The following is a 14,076-nucleotide window of genomic DNA, read 5'->3' as shown; positions in this document are numbered from 1 at the left end:
TTCATGACTCAGGACATGTGTAACTATGACTCACAGGCAACATAAAGAGAATAGCTTTCTAATGCTTTACAGGGACAATTGTAACAACTGTGTATGTCAGTGTAAGATACTGTATAGTAACACTGTAAAAGGGGAACAAAGCTCAGAAAATTCAAGAAATCCTATTTTTTGATTCAACCAAGTAACTACTCCACAAATGAGCAAGGACCTTAAATTAAAATGGATGGAATTCATTGCTCTCAACCAAGGTTATCAAGGGCCTTTACTGAACTTGGGCATTACATTACAAACTCTTACTTTTACTTGTTTTCATTTTTAAATGAAAGATTTATTGAAACCAACCACACATATATGCTACATTTGGTAGAATGCAGAAATTCGTACAGTAATCAGATTGAGGAGATTCTATAACCTCAACCACCACGAAGGAGACCAAACCCAATCAATAGTCAAGAACTCAAATCAGTCCAATTGAGTCCCCAGTCCAGGGTGCATTCTTCCTTTATCTTGGTTAAGCCAGTTGGGTAATCCATTCCAGCTCTGCACCTTCTCCAGTTTGTTCATGTCAGAAGTCCCTGGAGGGAGGAGGCTTTCTGGAAATATCTCTGACAAGCTAGGCTGGGGGCCTTTGGCTAGCTTCAACTATGAGCTAGAATGGGTAAAACTATCCCAGTGACTAAGAACCAATATCAAAAGACTTCATGCAGGATATATGAAAGTGATGTTAGACACGAAGTTCTTTGTCCAAAGCTCCTACACAACCCAACAAGTTCTCCATGTGTGGAGGCTGAGTCAGGCATGCTTCCACTGTCCACAGAGAAGAGTAAGTGCTTTCCCTGCCATTGGTATGCTATGAGTTCTCATTGTTATAAGTGAATTATGACTCTATCATTTACTGAATTAATTGGGCAGAATTCAAACATCCTTTTTTATATTATTCAAGGAAGGAAGTTGGATCCACACAAAGACTAACGTCCCAATGTCAGGAAACCTGATGACTGACTAGATTTTTTTTACTTTTCACCCTGATATTTGGTCTCACAGATGAAGCCACAGCTGCCCAGCATACTGTCTATCTCTGGTCTGTAAGGAGCACTTTTCTACTCTATCCCAGTGCATAAAAGAAAAATGATTCTCTCTCTCAACCTAGTACATCTGGGAACTCATCAGGTAAGATGATATCTGGGTGGGGTGAGGGTCATCTTCCTTTTCAAAGCCCCCCTGGAATCTTCCCTTGAAACAGCCTCCACAAGCTCACCTGAACAGAACTCCAGGCCTCCTCTCAACTCTCAGAACTCCCACCTACCTCCAATTCAAATCATCGCTGATTAGTACAGTTGTGCCCAAATGTTAGGAAGATACATTCATTCTTTCCCCACATCGTCTGTTATCCCGAAGACTAGAAATGCCTATAGTTTTGGGGGCGGGAAGTAGGAAGCAAGATTTGAATCTGGCTGGTGTCTCTTCTGAATTGTTCACCCACATGGAAGTTTCTCATCAGAAAGTCACTCGAAACTTAAAATCTTTACCTCACATTTCCCCTCTTAGCTACATCTGATCTCTCCAAAACCCAACATGTCATACTTTGATGGTTCCAACATGCAACTATTTAGTGTTTACCTGGAAATGGGAAAGCTTTGATGTCACCACCAGCCCCAAGGACCACAGAAATCTTCACCAGATGCGTTCCCATTTCTGAAACAAATGCCAAAATCGCCCTGTCTAGTTTTCAAAGTCCACAAACTTAGCTTAGTTTTTTCTTTTTTAACTGCTCTTCTCATAAACAACCTCTGTGTGCCTCCAGGTGTGTGACTTTATCTGTGTTTCTTGATATTAACTATTAATTAACTAATGGCTAACTTGCTAATCCTTTTCAAAATCTAGCATCCACTGTAGCCAGGATTAAAAGCTCATTTTCATCATTTTAAAAATAATCTGGTCACTCTGATGGCTGGACTTTTCCAAAGGTGTGGCTGTTAGGCTCTGAACTGATGTAGACCTAAATTACTGGGAAATCACCTACAGGCTAAGAAGAAATGGCCAGAGTATTTGCTTTTCATTCCCTTTCTCTATAAAGAGAAATGGCTTTTGAGCTCCTGGAGCCATTGGCGCTAGTGCGCAGGCGCAGGCGCAGGGGCGGTGGGATGCAGCCAGTCCCTCAGTGACTGCAAAGCAGATCTGAGCAGACACTGAAGAAGCGGCCTGGCAGACACTTGCTGGGTTATGGTACAGTGCTGCCTGTACATTCTGACATATAACCAGCCCAGTGTTTGATAGGAGGACCTGTTGCTAACTTTCCTTCCACTCCACTGACAAAGACAAAGAAAACAAGTTGGGTAGGTCATATATGTATAAATTTGCTACAAATAAACCTTGAAAGTTTGTTTGGAGCTGGGGAAGAGAGGAGGGGTGGAATCTGGTGCACAGAACCCTCTGACCTATGAAGGGCTGGTTTTCTGATTGGAAAGACTTTGAAAGCTTTAGGAGACATGTAATTGGAGAAATAAGGGAGCAAGGAAATTCATCCTGTCCACCAAATTCTTTGGCCCTAGTAATTAATCAACAAGGTGACTGACAAATGAGCTTTCACTTACTACATATTTGTTGAGTGCTTACTATCTTCTAAACCTTGCAGCTAGGGAACCCTTACATTTAGACTGTAGGCTCTTCGTGGACTACAACTATTTCTTTTACTTCTTTTGTGCTAGACAGAACCTAGTACACTAAAGACCCTTAAGTTAGTGACTGATTTCAAATGACCTACTGAGAAACACTCATAATAAGGTTTGAGAAATCTAAAATGTCATCTCTTCAACTGTCTCCTGTAATTTTAAAGTTACATGGGGAAATAAAATGGGAAATGAGAGAGAACCCCAAAGTGCGTATGAATGTGGGAAGGACTTGATAGGCTTTAGGAGGTCAAGAGGAAGGTGAGGGTAAAATTATGAATCGGTTCTTTAATCCCGTTTTCTATTACATGGTCTGCCCCACAGCAAGGCTGGGCGTATGCAAAAATAGCTGGTAAGACACGGAAAGAAGAGGATTCTCTGATATCACCTGGGGCCTTGTGGAAGTCCTCTCTCTGTGTGTGATTAAGAAGAGAGATTCTGATGTGCTTGATGGGGGAGGGTAATGACCAGGAAGGAGATACTCTTGAGGTATGTACGTTATAAAGTGCCAAAGAGGAACAGAATGGGAGAAGTAGAATTAATTGTTTGGAAGCCATATTGTTTATCTGCTACTGCTCCCAGATTTGGGGATAAAAAGGAAGAACATTTACATTCCCCAAACTATCTTGCATAACCCTGTTCCCCTATGCCACACCCCCAGTCAAGAATACTTATTAACCTAAGTGCGAGATTTATATATAAAGATGAAGTAACATGTGCCTGAGACTTCAGGACAGTCTAAATGCAAGTCTTCGACAACCTCCATCTAGATCCTTCTAGAGCGGGACAGTTTGCCTCCCATCCTGTTCAAAGGCAGAGGGGTAAGGATTCAGTCCAGCATCAGCCTATCGCATTAGGTCTGCTCCTGGGTTCTAGGAATCCTCATTTAAAATTTTCAGGCTTTAAGATATGTGGTGTTTATTCTGATAAATTCTGGGCAGCTTTCAGAGACATATGACCTGGTGTCTATCTACCCAGGACAGATGTGCCTGAGACAGACACAGAGCGTCATCCTTTCCCCAGTGTCTTGGGTGTTTTTCAGAATTTTTTTTAAAGATGTCAACTTGACTCTCTCCCTTTTGAATCCTTGTGGATATGAGCATCCGGCCCTCCCAGCCTCAGAGGGAAGAGAACCCTTTCCCAGGTTTTCTGTTGCATCTGGCTCCATGCCTAGCTTCATCCCGAAGCAGCATTCTGGGTGTGTGGGGCCACCAGCCAAACAAGCCCCTATGGATACAAAAAGTGTGTCAGCGTAGACAGGAATGAACCTCCAGAGGGCTGTGGGGTGGGTAGGCAGGCAGTGAGCCCCAGATGTGACACAGGCGGCTTTTCTGGCGCTGGTCCATTCGGGACCTCTGAGGCCAGGCTCTGGCATGGTTCCAGTACCCAGGGTTAACCACTTCCTAGTTACAGGGCTTGCTGCCAGACTGATCCCCCAACAACACGGGAGGAGAATGAGCTGAGTGTCTCTTTATGGTTCCTCCCTCTACCTGTCCACAGGCCTAACTTCAGAGTCCTCCGTAAGAGCAACTACATAAAGCTGCATAACACCTGTGACTATGTCATTCACGATTCCTACAGGAGCGTCTCGCAAAGTACATGCATACAAGAAAGAATGCTTAATTAATGAGAACAGTGTGTTCTCAGCTAGGAGCCACTGGCCTTTCCATGCTACGCTAGGGCTTCTTTGCCCCATCTCTTTACCTTAGCATAATGAAGCAACCTTTCCATGGTTTTTGGAGGGAAATACTCCGGAAAAGCTACTCAAGCTGTTTCTTGATCCCATTCCCAACCCCCAAAGTGCCCACTGTGGTACCCTGGACACAAGGCAATAAGCGAGCATCACCTGATGGAGCTCACAGTCCTACAACCGATGTAAAAAGCTTGAAAGCCTGCCAGGGAGATCAGCCATCTGTGTGGCCATTCATATAACACTTCAGATTTTAAATACAAAGGTATGGTGGCAGCAATATGATTGAGGCAGGAGAGACTGATCTAAGAGAACTAAGGGACTCCATTTGGCCCTTTACGGACCCCAAAAGGCTGCAAGATGACTGGAAGCAATTAACCAACACGAATTTGGAGAGTCCACACAGCAAGTCCTCAGCATTGTATCGAGGGCTGTGTGGGGCTTAGAAGGAAAAAATCTGGTCTTCCATATGGTGAGTGTTTAAAATTATGAGTCCCAAGGCCACATTAATTATTTGTTTCAGATGTTAAAAAGATGTGACTACTTACATTGATCTACAACAAAGTGAAACTACAGATGAAGCAAATCTCAGCACTAGAAAGCACTCAGGTGACTATCCTGGGCAATCTCACACAGTGTGGGAATCCCTGTCAGCATCCCTGACTGGGGTCATCCAGCTTCTGCTAAAGAGAACCCACGCCCTCATGAGGCAGCCAGCTCCAGTTCTAGGCAGCTGCAGTTTTAGAAAGTCCATCCTCTCACCTACTGCTTCTAGTTCTGTCCCCTGGACACAAAGAGGACAAGTCCACTCTTTCTGCCTCAGGTAACTGCAGAGCATTTTCTTACATCTCTCTGAAAAATGGGAATTTGTAAAGAAATCAGTGGTGGATCCAGGGCTCATTGCTTTCCAACAGACAGTACCCAGTCATTATAAATGGCAGTGGGCAAGAAGTGGCTGTTTATTTTGGGAATACTGTTAAAAAAAAAAAAAAGTACAAGCAGTGCCCTTAGGAATTGGGAGTCCTTTGAAGGATTTAGGAATCTAAATCCCAAGGTCAGGCTGGGGAGCTCTCTGTTTCCAGGTCTCTCCATCCCTGCCAAGTGTGAGAGAGGTAGGCACTGGGCCAGGAAGGATCTAAATCTATGATCCTAGAGAGAGAGAGAAAATTCTTAACTCCTCACCCTGAATAAAGGGGATCCAGCAAAAGTCATGCATGTGTACATGGGCTGCCTTAGCAAAAATGAAAAGGGACTTCGTAGAGTAGGGCTATTGCTGACTGAAATAATGTTTCTGTTCCTGCCTATTTCCCCTTCTCCCAGTAACAACAGGTGGGGACCAACAGCCAGACACCCACTAATCTCAGTACCACCCTCCTCCTCATGGGAGAAGAAGTAGACAAACGATCAAAAAAGTCCTCACTCCAAGCCTGCCCCCAGTTCTCCTGTCAAGACCATTCATTATCTAAACCAGCCAGGAACCCCTTCCTCAAGGAGAACATGATTTCCCTGTGCTTACTCACTTAAAGGCAGCTTACTTAAAGATACTCACTTAAAGGAGTATCTTTGTTTAACTTTTCCATTCACTAACATAGGAAGACCTACTGTTTAAAACTGACCGCAAGAACTTCCTCTACCAAGAGAAACTCAGCAGCAGGGAAGTCTCGCTAAGGAAGAGTGAAGCAGGCCTGAGGGCCAGTGGAGATAGAGACTGAAGTCTCTCAGGTGGGCAATGGCTGGACTGGAGAATCCCTCTATGGTCAAATGCTATGTTTGGTTCTCAATTCCTTACATTTCCTGCTGGGGTTAGACCACTGTCCCCCAGTCTATAAGACAGTGCTGATAAGTGCTGGCCAAAATGCCTGGTAGGTGATTTCATACAACAAGCACTTAGAATCTCAGAAGACCAAAGAAGGGAAATGGCTTGTTTTTGCCCCCATTAAAGTGATTTTTTAACTAGGGCCCAAGCCAAATCCATTCAATCATTTCTGCTAGGGAAGACACTGTAAGTCCCAATAAACAGTACTAACCCCCCAGGATAACTACAGGCACCTACAGGCAGAAGTGCTGAGATCCTTAAAAAACTTTCCATTACCCCCAACTCCCATAGTGGATCCCACTCCTCCCAGTCTAAAAGGAATTTCATTGTCACCAGCTCATTTCCCAGGGGACCTCCTCTGCTCACTCCACTCAGAACACATGACTCTGGGAACAAGGAAGTAGGGCTAAAAGATAGAAGAGGCAGAGGACAGAGCTGAGTTTGCTTTTACTCTAGGAAATTACAATGAGAAACATCTTCGCCTGCAAGAATCGTGGCTACTGGGTGCAGGCACTGAGCTTGAAGCAGTTGTCTGAAACCAGGCTACTTGATACTTACTACTATTAAAACCTCAAGACTTAGCCCAAAGGGAAATGAGTTACAATGCTGTCTTGTCTAAGGGCTACTCACTTCTTTTTAAAGAGCTTGCGGAAGGAGCTGCGAAAGCCCCCTTTCTGGTCTTGCCTGGGGTTTTGATCGCTGAAAGATGTTTGTTCACTTTCTCTTTCATCCTTTGGACAGAATCTGGTGGTGTCTTCTAAATGCATCTCCTGAAAACACAAAAGAAAGGTGTTTTTTCACTCTTTTCCAAAGTTAACATCTATCCTCACTATGGGACTTTTTTTTTTTTTTTTTACTCTGTCACTTTCCTCTTCCATCCCCAAAGACTAATGGTGGGTACCCTATTCCAACTAGAGCAAAGCTAGGCTAATTAAGAAATTAGTAGTTGAAAAGAGGATAATTTTCTGCTGAGTGTAGAAGTATTTTCTATGTATCAAGGCAAAGAGTCCAGAGTCTATATCATAATCCTATATAACAATGGTTAAAGACCAGGAAATAAAGGAAATGGGCAAATGTTTAAAGAGTATAGAGATTAATTTCTTTTTCTGGCACAAATACTATCTTGCTGGAAAACCAGATGTAGGACCCTCATAGCTCTGGGTATTTTTCTCTTTCTTCAAAACAAGAAAGTTCCTTGTTATACCAGTTTTAAACAAATGTTCCCAAGTCTCCATTTTAGACATGAAAGAGGCCCTATCTGTTTAGAAGTAAATGTCAACTAATATTTCCAACCTGCACATATGCCTTCAATACAGTTTTTACAATTCTTAGCCCATGGCATTTGGAATGTAAAGGAAAAATAAGGCTTTATCTTTTGTGAACTCTCTAGTTCCTTTTTAAATGTGAGATGTGCTAAATAAAATAGATGTGCATATACATTTATGTTCCATATGCACAAAATATTTACTTTGAGGTGACCGAAATTTAAAGTAACCAAAAATAGATGCTTAATTGTGAAGCCAAGAAAAGAACCCAAAAAATCAAAGCAAAAAACACTCTGGCCCGGCCGGGCGTGGCTCAGCGGTTGAGCATCAACCTAGGATCCAGGCGATCGGGGTTCGATTCCCGGTCAGGGCACATGCCCAGGTTGCGGGCTGCAGCCAATCAATGACTCTCTCATCATTGATGTTTCTCTCTCTCTCTCTCCCTCTTCTTCCCTCTCTCTGAAATCAATAAAAAGATATTTTTAAAAAAACAAAAAACAAACTCTGAAAATTCCATGAATTAGATGGATGACTTCTTGCTGATAAAGAAGCAAAGACTGAGGAATTTTTTTCAAGAAACATGGGTTTGACTTTGAGCCCTTAACTTGGGGTTGTAGTAACAGATCTAGAGATTCTCTAATACTGTATTCTACTAAGGTTCATAACTAAACCATGGAGACCAACAACTTGATGGCTTAGTGTGGTGTTTCTCAAAGTGTGGTCCTGGGGCTACAGGATCCACTGAGACCTTTATTTAAAATGTAGATCCCTGAGCCCCAACCCAGACTTTCTGAACCAGAATCTTTGGAGTTATACACACCTAGATTTTGAAAGCCAGTGGTTTAAGGTATGCTCCTGCCCAGCTACACTTAATGTTTATATGACTCATGTAGGAATCTTGCTAAAATGCAGATTCTGATTCAGTAGGTCTGGGGTGGGACCCAAATTCTGCATTTATAACAAGTTCCCAGGTAATGCATTCACTACTAGCCCAAGAAGCACATTTTGAGAAGTGGGCTTTTAGGGACTATTTGGAAACTTAATCTATTAATAGTTTAAGGAAAATCTTTGGGTGGAATCATGATCTTGATAATACCTGGAGCACTTGTATAGCATTCCATACTTTGCAAAGCATACTGACAAATTTTATCTTACTTGGCCCGATCCTCACAGCAGACCTATGAGGCAGGAAAGGTATATACTGTCTTATTTCAAAGATGTGAAAACTGGAGGCACAGAAAAGCCAAGTGAATTGTCCAGAAGCCCACAGCTTTGGCAGCAGAGCCAGGACTAGAACCCAGGTCTCCTGACACCTCGTCAGGTGCTCTTTGCAATAAAGCATGCTGTCTCTTTTCTTAGGGATGGAACACGGAAGACTGGGGTCTGACCCCTGTCAAACGTCCCCAGAGCTTTGGACACCGAGGTTAGACATCAAAATACTAAACACTGACATGGAGGCCAAAGGAGGCGTCAGTGAATCAAGGCCTCCTTGACTAGCGTTGTCTCCGTCCCGGTGGAATCTGCGGAGTCACACGCCACCCCTTCCGGGCCGAAAGGAAAGCAGCGGGAAGTCAACCTCCCTTCGCGCAGGGAGCCAAAGCGACACAGGGCGACGCGTGTCCCCGGCTGCGCGGGGCGGGACGGGGCGGGGTGTTTTGAACATTTAAACAAGGACATGTGCCCAGCGGGCGGAGGAAGCCACGGGCAGGCGGCACTGTGAGGGGCGGCCCCGCGGCGCCCTGGCCGTGAGGGGGGGGCGGCCCCGCGGCGCCCTGGCCGTGAGGAGGGGGGGCGGCCCCGCGGCGCCCTGGCCGTGAGGGGGGGGCGGCCCCGCGGCGCCCTGGCCGTGAGGAGGGGGGGCGGCCCCGCGGCGCCCTGGCCGTGAGGGGGGGGGGCGGCCCCGCGGCGCCCTGGCCGTGAGGGGGGGGGGCGGCCCCGCGGCGCCCTGGCCGTGAGGGGGGGGGGCGGCCCCGCGGCGCCCTGGCCGTGAGGGGGGGGGGCGGCCCCGCGGCGCCCTGGCCGTGAGGAGGGGGGGCGGCCCCGCGGCGCCCTGGCCGTGAGGGGGGGGGGCGGCCCCGCGGCGCCCTGGCCGTGAGGGGGGGGGGCGGCCCCGCGGCGCCCTGGCCGTGAGGGGGGGGGGCGGCCCCGCGGCGCCCTGGCCGTGAGGGCCGAGGCGACCCCTCGCGGGGCGCGGCGGCGGCAGGCTGAGCTCGTCTCCCCGATCTCTTTGCCGTGATACATACGTGTGGGCAGCATGCCGTGTGCGCGCGGTGCCAAGGGAAGGACGGCCGCTCCCTCGCCTCCGAGGGCGGCTGAGGCCCGCCCAGGCCTCCGCCCGGCACCTGCCACACCGGGCCCCGCTCCCCGCCCCGCAAGGCCCCCGCCGCGCTCGGGAGCGCAGGCTGCCCCGGGACCGCTGGCGCTGCGGGGTGGGTTTGGTTTTACTTTACCCGCCTTACTTCCAAATAGGTCTGCTTTTCGCTTTGGGACCTCTGCTGGGGGAAGTAGGCGCGCGGCGCGCCGCGGGCGGCGGCGGCGGCGGCGGCGGCGGAGCCGTGCGCCTGCGCGGCGCGCTCGGCCTTGGTGGGCGCGCGGCCGCCGCTGCTGCTGCGCGTGCTGTAGAGGCGCGGGGCCACGCCCTCGGCCGGCGGCGCGCGCGGGAACTCCTTGAGCGAGCGGCTCAGCGGCTTGGCCTTGCCGTGCGCCTGCGCCGCCGCCTCCAGCTTGTAGGCGCCGCTGCTGCTGGCGGGCGACGTGGCGCTCTTGGGCAGCGGCTGCAGCGCGTGCTCCGGCCGCTCGGCCTCCACGGCGAAGCTGACGGGCCGCAGGAAGCAGATGTCCAGGCTGGACTCGGAAGAGGCGGGCGAGCAGTTCTCGAAGAGGGCCGGGGCCTGGAAGGGCTCCTCGTCGTAGGGCGCGGGCAGCGCGAAGATCTCGCCGCCATACTCGAACTCCTCGTAGGCCGTGGGCACGAAGCCGCGGGTGTCGGGCAGGAGCTCGGCCTGCGCGCGCAGGGAGCGCTCCACGTTGCCCAGCGAGGGCTCGGCGGGCGAGGGCTCGAAGTCCATCTCCGGGATGGACTGCAGGGGCCCGGAGAGCGCCTTCACGTCCTGCTCGGCGGGGCAGAACTGCGCCGGCGCCAGGTGGCCCTCCGGCCTCTCGTGCTTCCTGCCCTCCATCTCCCAGTCACCGGGCTTCCCGGGCTGCATGCTGTCCATCAGGTTTTGCTGTTGGCTTTTCTTCATCGGGGGCATCAAATGTCTTTAAAGGGGAGACAATACAAAAGAGGTGTGCTTACGGTCGGTTAGTGCAGCCAAGGCCAGGAGCCACGCACCCCTGCCCGGTGCTGCCGAGGCGCAAAACTGCCAGTCCTGCCCCCTCCCGGGCACCTGCGTGGGTTACCTACCAAGCTCCACAGACCCCTCCGTCTAAGGAGTTCCCGCGAGCCGTGGTCCCCCAGGTGGGAGAGTGAAATGGCCGCGTGTAAAGTGGATGCCCGAAGGGTCCGTCTGAGCGAGGAGGCACCGCGCGGGCATGGCCGGTGGGCGGAGGATGGCCATCACTCCCCACCTGGACGCTCGGACCCTCCCCACCGCGCGTCAGGGCCCCAAGGCACCTCCTTTCTCTCCTCTTGCCCTAGCAGAGTCATACAAAATAATGGAAACAACTTGTGCTCGACTCATGGATCTTCACACGTAAGAACAAATTCCTAGGTGAAGTAAATATGGTGGGATCATGATAACTTGAATCTGGATGGTGGTATATAGAGTTCAATGTAAACTGTTATGTATGTCTGAAATTTTCGTAATAAAAAGCTAAAAAATTCCCTTTGCTATAAAGCATGCTAGATAAGTGGCCTCAAACTTCCACTCACAAAAACATTACCAAAATGAAAAGACTGTCATTCTGAATATGCCCAATTTCCTAGATGGTTTTGTTTATTTTTAACTCACCGGTAACAGTTGGTGTAGGATACTAGGAGAGCATATCCATCAGATTGGATGTGATTTGCCAGTTCTGCTGGAATCTAGTTGCCAGACAGATGTGAGTAGACTACTACACACTGACCCAATCTGGTTATTCTGCTAGTTTGTTTATTCATGTGTAATTCTACCATAAACACACATAAGGAATGCGTATGTAAGTGCTAACATTGAATATCTTTCTCTGGTGATCTTAAGCTGAAAATTAGGTCTTAAACTTACAGAGACAAAAAGAAATAGTAAAATGGAATAGTGACCGGACCAATTCTCTTTTAACTTGGATTATTGTTGGTTTTTTTCTGGCTACTTTCCCAACAGAGTGCAGTGACAGCCATCATGTTCAGTCTGGGTATAATCTCCAGGGATTTCATTTTTTGGCTCTTTTTGTTGACAAAAGCAATAGTTTTGTCATTGTGTTAAGAGCTGAAGTGATCCACCAAGTAAATATCCACTTCCTGTCCATCTTTCTCCCACCATCCAGGAAAGGTATTTTTCTGCGTGGTATTTCCCTACAGGACTTCTAGGATTTTCTCTACAGGAAGAAAAGCATCCATGACTCCACTTATAGAAAGGTTAATGTTTCATAGGTTTCAGAATGATTGTGGAATTTCTCCCTCCTCCCTCTCTACATTTCCACTTCCATCTCTCACTGATAAATATTCTCAGTTTTAAGAGATGAGGGCAAAAGGAGGAAACGAGATTTATTTTGTATTATTGATCATTTGCTCCTTCCAGTGATTGTAGTTGGTATTTTTAAAATTTGAAATAATCTCAATGGCCTACCTACCTCTTACTTAATTGTAATTTTAGGAAAGAAAAGTAGCTCCTTTTAAGACTTGTAAATTTTGCTTAAGAATAAAACCCAAAGCAGAAATTATAATGTAAGGAATTAGTTTTGTGAGAATTGCCTGTATTTGGTAAAGTGGGGATTTGGACTTTTGGGTTTTGGTTTCCCTTAATCCTCCTAGAATCCTGTTTCCAAAGTAGCCAAGTCGGCTTCATCCTTTCCTTCAGAGGTCAAATGAGCTCCAGATATGTGAACGGGCTAATCATTACTCTGAAGGCCATCAGGAAGTTTGCTGAAGGAGGTAGTGTGTTAGAGGGTGTATGCAGAGACTTTAAAAGGCTATTAAATCCTTCCGCTGCCCAGCTTTCAGAGAAGCTGTCATAAGTGAAGAATAGAGCTTATGAAGTCCCTTTCTGAGAAAGCTTCAGGGAGAACCGGGAAGGGCTGAACAGCATTCTTTCTGGATCACCTCAGACCTATTTCTTACCCTTAGAGCCCAGACTTTTCCTTTCCCTCCACTATATGTTTTGGAGACCTTAAGTGGGTTTCCCACCCTCCTGAGGGGTTGTAAAATGCCTTCCTGCCTTCTATGGCCCTCTCTTCCATTCTATTATTGTTCAAACCCAAAGAGGCTCATGCTGTAGGTAGAGGATGGTTATGTGCAGTCAAGTTGTTGGGAGTAACCTCCAGCCTCTAGGCTTGTCCCTTAGCATTCTTAGTGCCTTCCTCTAGCATACAAGCATTGGGTCAGCTGCTTGCCTGCCACATAGAGGCCTGATGGGGCAAGAGGGAGGGAGGAGTTCTGTTCGTCATACTCTAATCCAGGCCAGCCTGCTACCCCACACAGACCACCTGGGACCTGAAGGCATTGCAATTAACCTTTCCATAGCAATAGGTGCTTACGTGACAGTAGGGCCAGAACTTGGAGCAGAAGAGTAGGGTTGCAGCATCTCTTCTGGGTGGATCCCACTGTCACGGACAACCTCAGGGCCTGCAGTGGGGGAAGCATCTTGCCCAGCATTGGCACACTGGGAAGCCAGCCCTTTGTACAGCTTCGCCATGGATGACCTAATAGAATGGAAGTAATAATTCTCAGAATGTACAGTGGGAAACTGGCTCTCTGAACACGCAGATTATGTCAAGAAAGGTAGGGAGACAACATTTCTCAGATGAAGCTCAGCTGTGAAGTTCTCTCTTTCTCTCCAGGGCCCTCTACAACGAGGTTGCTTACATAATAGAGTGCAAACTCGAGGTTAGGCAGGAGGAGGGATGCTGATTAATTAGCTGAATTGAGTTGGAAAGGGATGGTATGGGGAGATGTCCTCCATTAGAGGAGCCCTGGCTTGGGAGATAGCACCTTTTTCTTGTCTGAAGCACCCACGGAAATGACTCTGTTTTCTTATTGGGATGTGATGAGGTTGAAGGAAATACAGGTCATTAGGAAGCTCTGCTATTGGTTGTTTCTATTCTCTCTGAAGCCCAGATTCTCCCTAATCATCCTATTTCTTCTTAGCATGAAATCTGTTCAACCACCATCCCCTCCTTTATTTGTTTTATTTTTATCCATAGCACTTATCATCTAATTTGTTTATTAATAGGCCGTCCACGTCTAGAAAGTAAGCTCCATGTGGCAAAGATTTTTGTCTGAATTTTTAATTGCAGTATATTCAGTGCATAGAACAGTACCTGATACACAAATAGGTACTCAATAAATATCTGTTGAATTAATGAAAGAAACCACATTCTGGCCTTTAAACTGTATTTTTAAACCTGCTGAGTTTAGGGCAACAACTATTTTTGTGGTAGTGAACATGAGAGAAGAGGGGATCTGTATAGGCATTAGACTGAAAGTGATTATTTTTCTAA

The 14,076-nt window shown here is 47.4% G+C and overlaps 1 protein-coding gene across 2 annotated transcripts in view; it reads right to left on the bottom strand.

Annotated features, from left to right (window-relative positions):
- ARHGEF33 (Rho guanine nucleotide exchange factor 33) overlaps positions 1 to 14,076 on the bottom strand; it is a gene marked incomplete at its 5' end in the record, with an annotated part of 39,472 nt that overhangs the window by 3,081 nt on the left and 22,315 nt on the right. The window contains 4 exons of one of the 2 annotated variants that reach the window (XM_081157099.1): positions 324 to 1,695; positions 6,806 to 6,945; positions 9,891 to 10,701; positions 13,114 to 13,278. In XM_081157099.1, coding sequence (XP_081013225.1) covers positions 1,644 to 1,695; positions 6,806 to 6,945; positions 9,891 to 10,701; positions 13,114 to 13,278 — 1,168 coding nt within the window. In that variant the 3' untranslated portion in view covers positions 324 to 1,643. Of the gene's footprint in view, positions 1 to 323; positions 1,696 to 6,805; positions 6,946 to 9,890; positions 10,702 to 13,113; positions 13,279 to 14,076 lie in introns of those variants that run through there. The other variant, XM_081157098.1, reaches the window with a different exon arrangement.

Source organism: Miniopterus schreibersii, assembly GCF_964146895.1.
Source record: "Miniopterus schreibersii genome assembly, chromosome: 13".
In the NCBI taxonomy this organism is placed as follows: Eukaryota; Metazoa; Chordata; class Mammalia; order Chiroptera; family Miniopteridae; genus Miniopterus; species Miniopterus schreibersii.
The sequence above is the reverse complement of the archived record's forward strand: the minus strand, read 5'-3'. Positions and strand labels throughout refer to the sequence as shown.